The 15,284-nt window shown below is 43.7% G+C and overlaps 1 protein-coding gene across 7 annotated transcripts in view; it reads right to left on the minus strand.

Moving 5' to 3' along the window:
- RASGRF2 (Ras protein specific guanine nucleotide releasing factor 2) overlaps positions 1–15,284 on the minus strand; it is a 270,212-nt gene that overhangs the window by 46,331 nt on the left and 208,597 nt on the right. For all 7 annotated transcript variants that reach the window (XM_007976916.3, XM_007976925.3, XM_007976935.3 and 4 more), the window contains one exon: positions 2,449–2,555. In XM_007976916.3, the coding sequence (XP_007975107.3) occupies positions 2,449–2,555 (107 nt within the window). The remainder of the gene's footprint in view (positions 1–2,448; positions 2,556–15,284) is intronic.

Genomic DNA, 15,284 nt, shown 5'->3' on the forward strand with positions numbered 1-15,284 from the left:
CCTTCACATCTTCTGAATGAAATGGCCCAGGCGAGGCCTACAGTTGGTGAGAGGAGGCAGTACGCACACAATGAGGCCCTGAGACCGTGAGCTGAGAGCAGCTCTATTTGAACCATTCACCAATCCATCACCAACAGCCTGCCTTGACTTGCACAAACCGTCCAATGTGGAGGCCAGATGATTACCAGGCAGCCACAAGTGAGTCAGTAAAAGGAAGAAAGGGAATCTGGACACTTAAGCCAGCAAAAAAGAAAAAAAAATGCCCTAAAACAATTCTCAATAAGTGGAAATTTCACAGAAATGTCCTGCACATGGTTGTGTACTTATACAGAGAGGATGAGGAAGGTGACAGGAGATGCACATGATGAGGTTACACCAGGGCATTGATAACCCGCCACAGAGCCGTGAGGCCCACTCACGCATGCAAGGGAGGTAAGGAAAGACCTTGTGGGAAGAACTTCCTTGGGCACATCAGTGAACGAAATAGCCAGGGTTTGTATTTTACCCAGTGGTGAGGTCAGAAGACTGGATCCCTGAGCTACTTACGTCACTCACCTATGCCCCTGCTGGAGGGAGAGTCTGAGGAGCTGGGATCCCTCTAACTGGAATTGGAGATGGACAAGCTCGCTCACGTACAAGCACAGCTGCAGTCACTCAGGTTGCAAAGCATCTGAACTGTATAAACAATTCAGCTGCCAAATCAGGTGGCAAAGCTTACTGTAAAACTATTGTAAACGGGGGCTTCTGTACACTAATCTCTCCCCATCTATGAATTTTCTTTACCAAAAATAAAAAACTCCCAGCATACTGCCATTTGCTTTGTGGTACTTTTGTAGCTACTGTAAAAATTATATGTGGATTGGGAGGGATTCCTGTTTGAGATAATTAGAAAAAGAGGGCACTGGGAATTGAGAAAAGGGAAGTAAGGTGGATAGGGAAGCAAGGCTGGAGGGCTCTGGGGAGAAGATTTGGAAGGGAGGAGAGGAGCTGAGGCCAGAGGAGAGAACCAGCTCAGCCTTGTTGATCGAAGCTACTTTGCACCTTAGAAGCCACTGTGGGCCCCAGGAATTAAATGTCAAAATTCTTGAGAAAAAAATCAGAGAAGAATAAGATGGACCATGATACAGTGGAAAAATTATAAATACTAAAACTCATTATACTGTTTTATCTGCATTGAGGCAAAATGGATTTACCAGCAGCTCACTGAGACTACGGGGAAAAGAGACTAGACATTTCTCATGTGCTAAGGATGGTTCTTGGAATTTGAATCATATAGGATTAAATTTTTTTAAATTTAAGATGTGTAAGATGGAATGTTTACATTATTTAGTATGCTATGTTTATTACTTTAATATTAAGATTTTTTATGGGCTTACTTGTGGTGAGGTTTAAATGCCACTTTTTCTAATTAGTAAATTATCTTACCATGGAGGTTTCAGGAGCCTGCCCTCATGGTGACCCTATTGAATAGACTGTCATTACTGAGGACCATGCAGCAGACACGTGATGGCCTCTGTGAATATAGTGGCAAAAACTGCAATTACTTTGGCACCAACCTAATAATAAAGACCTGGGAATACCTCCCCCTGGGAGTGCCATTTATAACACATGATTCTCATTAGCGGACTGACAACTTTGATTATATTTCTTTTAATAGACGCTGCACATGTTCTGCTGTGAGGCAGGGCCCATTCTCTCTCTCAAACGCTCCTTGCAGGGTGCCAGGCAGGTGGGTGTCCAGAAGGGCCTGCCTGGTATGTGGCAGTGGGTAAGAAAAGTATTATGCATGCATCACATCAGGGGGGCAAAGTGGCACCTGACTTGTTTTGTGAAAGGGGAATAAATTCTACAAACGTTCACTGAGAACACATAAACAGATAACAAGTGGGTGTCCTGTCGGTGTAACACAATTTAAAAACAGCATTGGGAACCAAAACATCAAAGGGCATGAGGCAAAATATCTCCAGAATCAGGCCCAGAAAGCACTCCCTGACCAGATCCCAGAGTGTTATTTACTTCCAGGGGGCACCGTGAGGTTTGCGTCTAGTTGGGTGCGGGGCGGGGATACCCCTGCAGCTGGCAGCCTCTCAAGCATAACTCCACTTACAGAGAAGACCCTGTGAAAGGTGCTCCCAGGGTAGGTGGCACAGTACAGTGGCCTTGCTGTGGCTCAGATGCCCATGGGCGAGTGCTGTTTCCTCAGAAGATGCGGGGACAGGGGAGCCCCGTGTCACTGTGTCATGTCATTTGCAGATCAACAGTGGATGTTGGCAAGCCACGTGTCTGCTTTGATCTGCATGCCTAGCCTATTTCTTCCCTTCCTAAGTTCCAGTGTCAAGGTTTCACACTGAACCCCAGAGAATTGGGAGGTGTTTTACATGTGTTGTGGCTTAAAAAGATGATTTTTTTCAAACTCCTTGAAAGTAATTAATGAGGGCACTGACTTACCTGTGCGTGCTTTGAGACCCAGTGACGGAGGACGTTCAGTACTCGGTTGGTAGCCGTTCTCCGTATGATAAACTCTTTATCACATGTTCGCTCAGTGTTGTTAAAGCCTTAGGAGGAAAAGAAACACACACGTGTTGCAGTTAAAGCCACTCCCCCGGGACTTGGAAAAGGTCATATATTTTAGGACATTGGTTAATGAAACCCACAGACGACACTTCTTGGCAGAGAGGTGCGCGTGGCTTCAGACCGTTGTGAATTCAGCTCACCTATTACACTCTCAGCAGCAAGGCCCTCGTGCAGTTACAGGTGCAATTAAATAAGTAATGAGCACATATTTATTGAAGGCCACTGATTAAAACTACAGCTGCTCTCCTGACACCTCCATTTATGCCTGTCTTGCTCTATAATACAAAGCCAAGAAGGAATTTTAACCAAGTATTTGAGTCAGCATTAATTTATACTTTTGCCTCAAAGTAACTGCACAACCAATAACATTTTCAATATCTGTAGATGGATTAGGCCATATCTTGACTCATGGATGATTCAGATACTTTACTGTGTATCCCTGTACTGAGAAGCAGTACAGCATCATGGCTAAGAATGTGTATTTAAAAAATACTACAAGAGTAGATTTTAAATGTTTTCACCATACACACACACAAATAGTAAATATGCCAGGTGATAGATTTGTTAGTTTGGTTTGATCATTCCACGACATAAACCTATATGAAAGGATCACATCGTACCCCATAAGAATATAATATCTACAATTATTATTTGTCAGTTAAGAAGGAAATTTACAAAAACCCCGTGGATTCCACAACCAGACTGCCTGCTTTCAAATCACTGTTCTCCCACCCTGGCAAGTTACGTCGCCTCTCTGGTGACCAGCTTCCCATATTCCTCATGAGATAATAAGCGTACCTACCTCATAGAGCTGTTGTGGGATTAAGACTTTTAATACATGTTAAACATCTAAAATGGCACTTGCACAGCAGTGAGACTACAATAAATGTTAGTTATGATTACAATTCAATCTTGGTTCACTGTCTTTGAGTCTTCTCTGTGCTGGCTAAACGTCTCTATCTTGGCTACCTTTTCATTATCAAGAAACCATTTTAATATTTTTCCACTGACACTCTGTTTTAAAACATTCTGCCTTCCAATCACAATGAAATCACATTTCCTTTAAACATCAATTAAAGCCTTATGTAACTTCAGTGGCAAACTTTTTGAAAGAATTGTCTAGGCTGGGCACGGTGGCTCACGCCTGTAATCCCAGCACTTTGGGAGGCCGAGGTGGGCGGATGACGAAGTCAGGAGATCGAGACCATTCTGGCTAACACGGTGAAACCCCGTCTCTATTAAAAATACAAAAAATTAGCCGGGCATGGTGGCGGACACCTGTAGTCCCAGCTACTCAGGAGGCTGAGGCAGGAGAATGGCGTGAACCCGGGAGGCGGAGCTTGCAGTGAGCCGAAATCGCGCCACTGCACTCCAGCCTGGGCGACAGAGTGAGACTGCGTCTCAAACAAACAAACGAACGAACAAAAAACCAGAGTTGTCTATACTCACTGATTCCATTTCCTCACTTCCTATTCTCTCTACATCCTACTCCAAGCTTCTTATCCCATCTCAGCAACAAACAGCTCCCATTTAAGGTCATATCAATAACCTTCATGTCCCTATATCCAGGGGACAGGCTATAATCTCTCCCTAGGAAATCTCATCTAGGCCTACCACTTAAATGATTACCTACAAGCAAATTAGTCATATATTTATATCTCCAGATCTCTTCTCTGAGTTCCAGATCCATATATGCAATATCCAATTGTCTCTTTCTATTTTCCTGTTATATGTTTCAAACATACTTCAAACTTGATATGTTCAAAAAAAAAAAAAAACCCAAATGGCCTTTACACCAAACTTTGTCTTCTTCCAGTGTTCCCTATCTCAGTAAAGAAATACCACCCTCCCTCCAGTTATGTAAACCTGAAACTTTGGAATTATTCCTGTCCTATCTTTCCGCTGTTTCCTAATAATTTTATCTGCTATATAAATTCACATCTGTCCCGTGTCTTTCCATCTACAAAGCCAAAACTGGGGCTGAGCTACCAGTAACTCTGTCTATGGTAATAGCCTCTGGTCTACTGTAACAGCCTCCCAACTAGTCTACTCTCACTCTTGCCTCCTCAAATCTGTTCTCCTTGCTGAAGTCAGAAAGATCTCTAGGATCTTAGAAAGAAAATTAGGATGTGTTGTTCCAGTGTTTAAAGCTCTTTAGATGGCTCTTACGATAAATACAAAACTCCTTAACACAAACTACAAGATCTTTGGTGGTTTAGCCCTAGCTCCTCTCAGTCTTTTCTGAAACCGTGTTTTCTATTCTTCTTCCATCTTACCACACTTCTTTTCAGTCATTCATCCTCACCCCAGGGTCTTTGCACATACTACTACATATCTGGAACAATTACCACTCCTCTTTTCACTTAGTGAAAGCCACACTTGTTTCCAATTTCACTTCTCCAAATGAGCGCTTTCCAACCTGAATTGGACAAAGCCCCCAGTACATATCTCACAGCACCACACACATCTACTTTATGGTACTTAGCACATGTGAAATTTTACACTTATTGATGTGATTATCTGATTAATATTTGTGTCATTCATGAAGACAGGGATCTAGTATGATCTTGCTGGGCATGAGCACCTGTCTGGCACATAGCAGAAGCCGTATACAATATATATTTGCAGAAAATGAAAGCCTAGATGAAGTATGAACTTACTAAGTTTTATTTATTTATTTATTTATTTGAGATGGAGTCTGTTGCCCAGGCTGGAGTTCAGTGGCGCGATCTTGGCTCACTGCAAGCTCCGCCTCCCAGGTTCATGCCATTCTCCTGCCTCAGCCTCCCGAGTAGCTGGGATTACAGGTGCCCGCCACAATGCCCGGCTAATTTTTTGTATTTTTAGTAGAGAAGGGGTTTCACTGTGTTAGCCAGGATGGTCTCGATCTCCTGACCTCATGATCTGCCCGCCTTGGCCTCCCAAAGTCCTGGTTTACAGGTGTGAGCCACCGTGTCCAGCCTATGAACTTACTAAGTTTTATTGAATGATATATGACTGTAAGGATAATTGAGTGAATCACTGAAAGAAGACTTCTCGGAGCTTATGAGTGAGTTAAGAGAAAAAAAACCTCTAAGTTTCTAAAGGCCAGAGGCCCCTTCTCCTTACTCCTCTTCGAATGTACACAGGCATCTTCCACCCACCAGTGGACATTTTAATTCTGTCAGAAGATGGTGATGATGTGTTCTTGGCAGAGTAAGTATCTTGGAAAAAAAATCTTTTGTTATTAAAAACTTAGAAATTCTGAGTAAAATATAACAAATATCCTTCTAAATGCATAGCTGAGTTCTCAAGAAAGTAAGGAATTTTCCATGGTCAAACACACAGAGGGATCTGAAAAGCAGAACCAAGTCTCTGAACTGAGCTGGCTGTCCTGAGGGGAGGGGAGGCTATCAGTAGCATGGTGTTTGGATCGTAACATCCACATGGTTCAGGAGAAGAAGTCCCAGGGCCTTCATTAAGTGGGAATGGGGAGATGGGAACTGAGACTCCCACATCAACCTGGAACTCTCAAAGGACCACCCCTCTGTAAAAGAATGTAACAGGGAAAAAAATTATCCTGCCTGCAAAAGGAGACTACTAAGAAACTTGTCTGCCTCTGCCTTGGTTGGGTTGTGGGAGAGGGTGGAAACATTCTCCTCGAGAACAGATCATCACAGCCCACCTCCTGCAGGCCAGAGGCTCAGGGTGAACCCCTATTGTGTGGTGTACCCATCTAATGAGAAGGTAAAATAAAAAGTGGCCTAGGCCAGTGATAACCCTGAGGACCCCAACAAAAGCACGTGCAAAACCTCTGCCGAGGAACACACACCTCAGCCTGCACTGGATCACCATGGAGAAAGCCCCTGAAGAAGAGCTCACAATCCAAAATTACAAAACGCACAAACTGTCCACATGAGCAAGGATCAGTAGGCACAGGGATCAGGAACCTGATGCTCCCCATCCCACCCCTCCATCACCACCACCAAGAATTTCAGATATGAGAACTATTAGATAGCTCTAATTTAAACACACAGTATATATTCCACATGTGAGATATTAATACAATAGGTTCTCCTGGATTACGGAGAATTGGGTTATGCTGCGCATGTGAAAGATGTCTAAAGCCCCCCAAATATTTGCGATTTGCTTTTCCAGAAAATGGTACAAGGACTTCTTGGGGGTGGATCTATGATTTTAGGACAGAATGGCTTCCACATGGTTACTGCCACCAATTAGCAGTGTAGTCCATATTTAAATTAAAAAATATTGTCCAAACAGCTCTCCATTTAGATGGTGGTTTGCAGCAGACACTCGGGCAAGTTGTAGAAAATTGTTCACATAGCTTTAAAGACTGAAAAGTGGTGAGATGGGCATGTCTGATTGGAAGCATGTTGGCATGGACCTCAATGTCTATGTTATAGCAAGAACACACGATCAGCTTCACACATGACAGCACAGTTAAAACAATCACAACCAATGAGTATACAGCACCCCCTTTTACAAAAAATGATCTATCAAACTGCTGCAGGCATGTCTCTTGGAGAGATGACATCTGGTTTGGGGCATTTCTAAATTGTCCCAAAGGGCATTTGGGACAAATTAGGAATTAAGAACGCCATTTCAGTGATGCATCATTTTTCATTTCATACAAATGGGACACAATCTATCCAATAGCACCAATGTTATCAATGTGCTTTGCTTTACCCAGTAGATATTTTTCTTTTTCCTTTTTTTTTTTTTTGAGACAGAGTTTCACTCTAGTTGCTCAGGTTGGAGTGCGATGGCACAATCTCAGCTCACTGTAACCTCCACCTCTCAGTTTCAAGTGATTCTCCCGCCTCAGGCTCCCGAGCAACTGGGATTACAGACATGTGCCACCATGCTCAGCTAATATTTTTGTATTTTTAGTAGAGGTGGGGTTTCATCAGTTCGTCAGGCTGGTCTCAAACTCCCAACCTCAGGTGATCTGCCTGCCTCAGCCTCCCAAAGTGCTGGGATTACAGGTGTGAGCCACTCTGCCCAGCCCCAGTAAATATTTTTCTAAAGAACTGTAGGCAAGGTAAAATCATGTAACTGATTTGTATACTACTGTGCACTTGGATTACAACCGGATTTCTACTCTTTGGTTGCTGTTACGGAAAAATCATTAAGATTTATTGCTGCTTTGTGCCAGGTGCTTTGCTAGGAGCTTTACAAGTGGTCTATAACTTAACCCTCACAACCAAGGACAATAAGAACAATTGCCATTCATTACATGCCTGCCAAGTGCTAAGTATAGTACCATAAGTAATGTAGCTTCTTCAACATAACAGCAACTGCATAGGTTAAATGTTGTTACCCCAATTTGCAAGCAAAGAAACAAAAACCAAAGAGGTTAAGAAATTTGGCAAAGGTCACAGAACTAAGAAGTGTGAGAACCAGGATTTGAGCCCAGGCCTGTCCATTTCTAAAGCTAGAGTGCTCTTAATTATACCCTAGTGCCAGGATCCAAAGTGTAAGCCTTAAGTTTCTCTTGCAAGTTAGTAAACCAACACGTAAAGGGACAAGAGAAGATGCTATTTGGATATTTGGAGAAAGAAAATGCTTTCCTTTTAATTTTATCTCTCTTCTAAATTTTGAAGTGTGAGAGCATGACACCACTATTAAATAGACAGATAAGTTCATATTGTCATGGATTTTAAGGCAAAACCTTTACTTATCTAATGGGATTTTGAGATTTCCTCAAAATGTGCTCTTTTCCCAAACTCATCACATTTCTTATGTGACACTTATGTGGACCAGAGCTTTTCTTAGTGTGGATTGCAATAAAAAAGTTTGAAAGTGATTGATATAGACAATCTGATTACTAGCACTATGTTTAAAGAATCTGCATTAATTTCCCTGAAATCCTGGGTAACCAAGTTTGTGCTTTGCTATGAAACATGGTGAGGAAAAAGCAGAACATGCTTCTCCTCCTGTCACTGTGCTGCTTTGCTCTGTCACCAAACACTCTCTTCATTCTCTCCCCGATCCTCCAGCCTCTCCGCCTCTGCCTGATTCCTTGGTTCCTCTTTTCTGGGGTTGTCCCCATTCCGTTCTCACTCTCTTGGGGGCATGCCCTATCTCGTGGTTTTTCTATGCCTTCCAACCTGACACCTCCAGTTCCAACAGTACCCCAGACTCCTCATTTCAAACTTCCTATTAGACACGCCCATATTAACGACACATTCTCCTCTCCTAAGAAACATATCTAAAGACCCAGTGTATGCGTCTTTCCTTCCAACTGCTCCCCAATCTAACTTTCCCATTGACTTCATGGGATAGTCATGGTTTCAACCTCTCAGGTGGGACGTTTTACTCTCCTTTGTCTCTCCTTGGTTTTTCTCATTCAGTCAATAAGTTCTGTGAACTTTTGGTAGCAGTAGTTAGATTTATCCCTTCTTTTCCATTCTCCTGCCGCCATGCTGTGTGCTGCACCTATGGGTTGCAGCTATTGTCTCTGAGATATTCTTCCTTTCTTCATTCTCTCTGTTCTTATATTCTCCTTCTGTCCACAATTCAATTATTCAATCAGTATCTATAAAGCACCTACTACATTCCAGATACTGTGTAGGTGCTGAGTGAACAAAGGGAGACGCTCCCTGCTCTCGTGACGTTTGCTCTATAAAGCGGGAGGAGATGGCCTTCAAACAAGTAAGACGCCAAATTTACAAAACTCAAAACCCTGGAAATGAGTAAGGTGCCTATCTCTTCCACAATAATCCTCCCAAATACCCCTTTAATTTGTTACTCTTCCAGCTCAAGTACTTCTCATGTCTCCCTATTGCCCACCGAACCAATCTCGAACATTTTCCTAGACATGATGAGATTAAGTAACTTGTTCAAGGTTACACATCTAGTAAAGTGAAAATAACTGGTCAATGCAGACAAGCAGATTTTCCATACATACATCATGGTAACAGTGTTCACTGAGTCTGTGAATTGATGTACTGTTTCTGGAGAGATGATTTAGGATAATAGTTATGATTATGGAAGCTCAGCTTTAGTCTGGATAGGGCAGGACATTTGGTGTAGTAATCTATTGGTATATTCAACTGCTTCTAAACTACTTCCACCTTTATTTGTTTATTTTTTTGAGACAGAATCTCACTCTGTCACCTAGGTTGGAGTGCAGTGGCGTGATCTTGGCTCACTGCAACTTCTGCCCCCTGGGTTCAAGTAATTCTCCTGCCTTCTTAGCCTCCCAAGTAGCTTGGATTACAGGCGCCCACCATCACACTTGCCTAATTTTTTGTATTTTTAATAGAGACAGGGTTTCGCCATGTTGGCCAGGCTGGTCGCGAACTCCTGACCTCAGGTGATCCACCTGCCCCGGCCTCCCAAAGTGCTGGGATTACAGGCGTGAGCCACCACACTCAGCCTAACTGCTTCCATCTTAATGGAGTACCAGTTGGCAATCTTGTTTTCAAGGTACAGAAAATCCAACTCAAACTGGCTTGGAGTAAAAAGGGAATTGCTATTTCACATATCTGGAGACAGCGATAGTTCTAGATTCAGATCTCATTTGATTCAGAAGCACATGATGTCATTTCTGTCTCACTGCCAAGCAGAAAAGACGGGTAAGGCCTTGCTAGTCTTATAATCTCACCATGCATCATCCAGAGGATGAAACATGCTCTATCCACTGAAGATAGAGGAAGTTTCTAGCCTAGGGCCCCCAAACAAACCCTTGCATTTTGTTGACATAAACTGCATCATAGGCCTTCTATGAACTCACCATTTGACAATGGTAGGGTTAAGGGGTGGTAAGTTCCCACTCAAAGCACATGGGCAGACGGTGAAGGGGCAGTTTCTTAAGGGTGTTATTGGCAAGATGCTAACAAGGCGATGAACAAATATGCCTCAGAGTTGATTTGTTTGTCTGTTTTTACCTTTCTCTAAGTGTGTTCTTATCCTTCAGTTTTTAAATTTGTCTCCTTACTCAGGTTAACCTGAGATTTTCTCTAAGTGCAATTAACTGTAACAACAACAACAAAAAAATCCTTGTAGACTGAGGGGAAGCAGCTCAGCAGATCTACCATTATTTGTGATGAAAAATACATGAAGAATGGTAAAATCAGTATCTTTGCTTTCATCTGTCAAGGAAATCAGTAATTAAAACTGTCAACTAAATTGTTCTCATAGTTTTTTTTAAACAACATGTGTTGTTTAGATTCTTAAAGGAATGATTATATATTGTATTTAAAATGAAACAATGAGAACCTTTGTGTATTATTTTAATCCTCATAAATCCATAAAAACATATCTTGTTTTTACAGATGAGGAAACTGAGCCTCATAGAAGTCCAACATCCACCTAAGGTCACAGATGGTAAAGAAAGCCAAGATTTATAACCAGGTAAGTGCCTCTAAAATGCAGTCTCCTCCCACGGACACACACCGCCTGCATGCCAACTCATGAGGAGCCGCAAGTCGTTCCTGGCGATTCTGTGTAATTATCAGCCCTCCCATCGCTGCTGTCATCAGCTTTTATGCTGCTATAGAAATGCAACAAGAACATACTGCCAGGAGAAAGGGGGAAGGTGACTTCTGCCAAAGGAGAATGGAGACGGGGGTCAGTGTGAGGTGAAGCCATAGGGTGAGCCAGTTTAAAGACTTCCAGAAATTGTCCGGGGCAAGAAGGAAAGAGATAGGTTAGAAACGGAAAGGTGACAACATGTTTGTGGGAGACAATAACATGAACCAGTTGCAAAATTAAAATAGAGTGCTCTAAAAATTCAAGAAATATAATACTCCAGGTGAGTTTCTTGAAAGCAAAATCCAAATTACTCAGAAGGGCCTTTGAAAATACAGCAAATGCTCTAGAAATGGTTAATATACAGAACACACACACAAGGAACACACTTTGAATTTTCTGATAATTTTCTTTTCTGCTCAACGTTGTGACCAACTATCTAAAAAGTGAAGGGAGGGAGATTTTGTGTGCTTTAGTTTGAATTCCTTGATGGGGCATTAGTCACCTCCTGTGGATAAGATGTGGCACTCCAGCCTGAAGTGAAACAATAGTCACCCCCTTGGCATTAAGCCAACTTTCCCCACAAACCAAAATAATAATGAGTTTTAAACCCTTCTGTATTTCTTTCTACAAAATCCTACCTACACATCTAGAAATGCTTTTCCATGGGAATGGGATTGGGAGTGAGTGGTAGCTTCTTATCAGGGAGGGTGCATTTACAGCGTGTTCAGTTGTGAATGAGCAACCACCTGCGTATGCAAGGAGAGGGGGGGTGGCCACCGAAGCAGTGGAGATATTCTGAAGATGCCAAATTAGAGAATTTTAGAGATGGTTAGGAAGGGAGGATGAACATGGGCCATTTTCTTCTCCTCAATTTTTCATATATAATAATTTATACAAAAAGGTTTTAATGCCTAAACACAGTAGGTTTTACCATTACAACATGAATGGTAGGAAGGGTGGGAGGAAGGGCGGAAACCAGGAAGCACAAAGCTACCCCAGCGTGGTCAGACAAAATGTTTACCGAGCATTTGTGTGCCAATCAGTGGGTAGGAGTTTTCTTTTGTGGACAAGGAAAATAATTGGTTGCTCATAGGAACCTATGTTCTACTGGGAGGAGGCAGACATAATAAATAATAAATCATACAAGTGATATTATTATCTATAGGCAAATAAATAAGGTAAATTCCAACATTGAACAGAAGAAGGGCGACTAGGCCCATGTGAAAGAAAGTGCACATTAGCTAGCTCGGGCTGTGGAAGGCCTTCTTTTTTTTTTTTTTTTTTTTTTTTTGAGACGGAGTCTTGCTCTGTCACCCAGGCTGGAGTACAGTGGCCAGATCTCGGCTCACTGCAAGCTCCGCCTCCCGGGTTTATGCCATTCTCCTGCCTCAGCCTCCCGAGTAGCTGGGACCCAGGGGCCCACCACCTCGCCCGGCTAGTTTTTTGTAATATTTAGTAGAGATGGGGTTTCACTGTGTTAGCCAGGATGGTCTCGATCTCCTGACCTCGTGATCCACCCGTCTCCGCCTCCCAAAGTGCTGGGATTACAGGCTTGAGCCACCGCGCCCAGCCTGCGGAAGGCCTTCTAAGGAGAAACACAGGGGTTGGGACATGAATGAAGAGAAGGAGAGAGTCATGTGGAGATTTGGAGGAAGAGTGTTTCGAGCAGAAGGAGCAGTGATTGAAAAGGCTGGGACAGCTCTGCTTGATGGAGGGATGGGAAGCAGTCCAGTATGGCTGCAGCCCAGCAATCATGGGGACAGGAAAAGGGAGGTAAAGTCAGAGAGTAGGCAAAATCACCAAGCTTCTTTTAAGTCAGTTTAAATAGCAGAATTTTATTCTCTGGTATTGGGAAGCCATCAGAGGGTTTTGCCCAAGGGAATCATATTGTCTGATTTACATTTTGGAAAGGTTACTCTGGCTGCCATGTGCAGTGTGGACTGAGGGGGCAAAGTGGAATGAGGAGAGGCCAAGAGTGAGGTAGTGATGCAGGTGATGCGGGTGGTGCAGGTAAAGCAGGTGATGCGGGTGATGCGGGTGATGCGGGTGATGCGGGTGGTGCGGGTGGTGCGGGTGGTGCGGGTGGTGCGGGTGATGCGGGTGGTGCGGGTGATAACAGTGGGGCAGGGAGTGCAGGTGATGCAGGTGGTGCGGGTGATGCAGCTGGTGCGGGTGATGCAGGTGGTACGGGTGATGCAGGTGGTGCGGGTGGTGCGGGTGGTGTGGGTGATGCAGGCGGTGCAGGTTTGGACAAAGACTGTGGCTGCAGATGGTAAGAATCGTTGGTGCTGGTGGGGCTAAGATGTGCTGATCAATCAGATCTGAAGGTCTGTACTGAATTGAATAGTATTCTCCCCAAATCCATGTTCATGTAGGACCTGTGAAAGTTACTTTATTTGGAAATAGGGTCTTTACAGATGTGACCAAGTTAAGATGTCAAAATGGATTATGGTGAGTCCTAAATCCAATGACTGGTGTCATTATTAGAGGGACATTGGGACACAGACACACTCAGAGGGAAGAAGGCCATGTGATGAAAGAGGCAGATATTGGGAGTCCTGATGCCACCAGCTGGGGAACCCCAAGGATTGCCAGCAAACGCCAGAAGGCAGGAGGAGGCAAGGCAGGCTTCTCCCCCAGAGCCTCCAGAACTATGGCCCTGATGACACCTTGATTTTGGACTTCTGGCCTCCAAAACAGTGAGAAAATAAATTGTTGTTTTTTTAGCCACCCAGATTTAGGTAATTTGTTATGGAAGCCCTAAAAAATGAATTCAAGGTCTAAGGGAAAGAGGAATCAGAAATGGCTCCACTGTTCGGGGCCTGTGCAGCTGGGTAGATGATGATGCCACTTCCTGAGATGGGGCAAGGGCAGGTTTAAGGGGGAAAATCAAGAGTTTGATTTCAGACATAGTTAAGTGTGAGATGCCTCTAGACATCTAATGATCATAATGGACATGCAAATTGAGAGTATCAGCATTTAAATAGTACTTAAAAATCAGAAGCCTGGATGGGCTCACTGAGGTACAGAGTGCAGATGAGGAAAAGGTCAGATGAAGCCCGTGGCCCCACAACCGGGAGACATTTGGTCAAAGAGCCAGCAAAGCAGACCAAAAGAAGGAGGAGAGCAAGTCCTGGAAACGAAAGTCTCATGGAACCCAAGAGGACAGGAAGTGTTTCAACAAGGAGGGAGTGGTCATTGTGTCAAATGCCGCTGAGAGGTTGAGTAAGACAAGGGGATTGGATTTGACTATCAAGCTATCAGTTTGTCAGTGACCTGGGTCAGTCATTCCAAGAGTGGTGGAGTAAAAGTCAAAATTGAGGGGAAAAAGAAGGTGATGAAGTGGAGATATTAAGTATGGCCAATTTTTTCAACACATTGTGCTTCAAAAAGAAGCAGAGGAAGGGAGCCGTAGCTGGTGAAATGGGTAATATTAAGACATTGGTGCTGGGCACAGTGGCTCACACCTGTAATCCCAGCACTTTGGGAGGCCGAGGCGGGTGGATCACCTGAGGTCAAGAGTTCGAGACCAGCCTGACCAATATGGTGAAAACCCGTCTCTACTAAAAACACAAAAATTATCTGGGCATGGTGGTGTGCACCTGTAGCTCCAGCTACTTGGGAGGCTGAGACCAGAGAATTGCTTGAACTCAGGAGGAGGAGGTTGCAGTGAGCCAAGGGTACACCACTACACTCCAGCCTGGGCGACAGAGCTAGACTCTGAAGAAAGGAGAGGAGAGGGGAGGGGAAGGGAGGGGAGGGGAGGGGAGGGGAGGCGGAAGGGAGGGAGGGAGGGAAGAAAGAAAAGAAAAGAATGAAAGAAAGAGAGAGAGAGAAAGAAAACAAAAGAAAAAGAAAGAAAGAAAGAAAGAGAAAGAGAGAAAGAGAGAGAGAAAGAGAGAAAGAGAGAAAGAAAGAAAGAAAGAAAGAAAGAAAGAAAGAAAGAAAGAAAGAAAGAAAGAGAAAGACTGAAAGACTGAAATGCTGTAGGAATGATTGATAAAGGGGGAAATTGATATCAGGAGAGAAAACGGTAACTGCAGGAGAACAGTTCTTAAGGAGGTGAAAAGGGGTGGGACGGGGCAAAGCAAAGGGGTTGGTCCAAGAGCAGTGTGGGGATGATTACTCCACAGCCGCAGGAGAGGGCAGAGGCTGAGACCAAGTGCAGTGTGCTGGTGAAATCAGTGGAGGGAAGAGGTCATCCTTGACCATTTGTATCTGCTTTTGCTGGG

The sequence above is a fragment of the Chlorocebus sabaeus genome, chromosome 4 (assembly GCF_047675955.1).
Source record: "Chlorocebus sabaeus isolate Y175 chromosome 4, mChlSab1.0.hap1, whole genome shotgun sequence".
In the NCBI taxonomy this organism is placed as follows: Eukaryota; Metazoa; Chordata; class Mammalia; order Primates; family Cercopithecidae; genus Chlorocebus; species Chlorocebus sabaeus.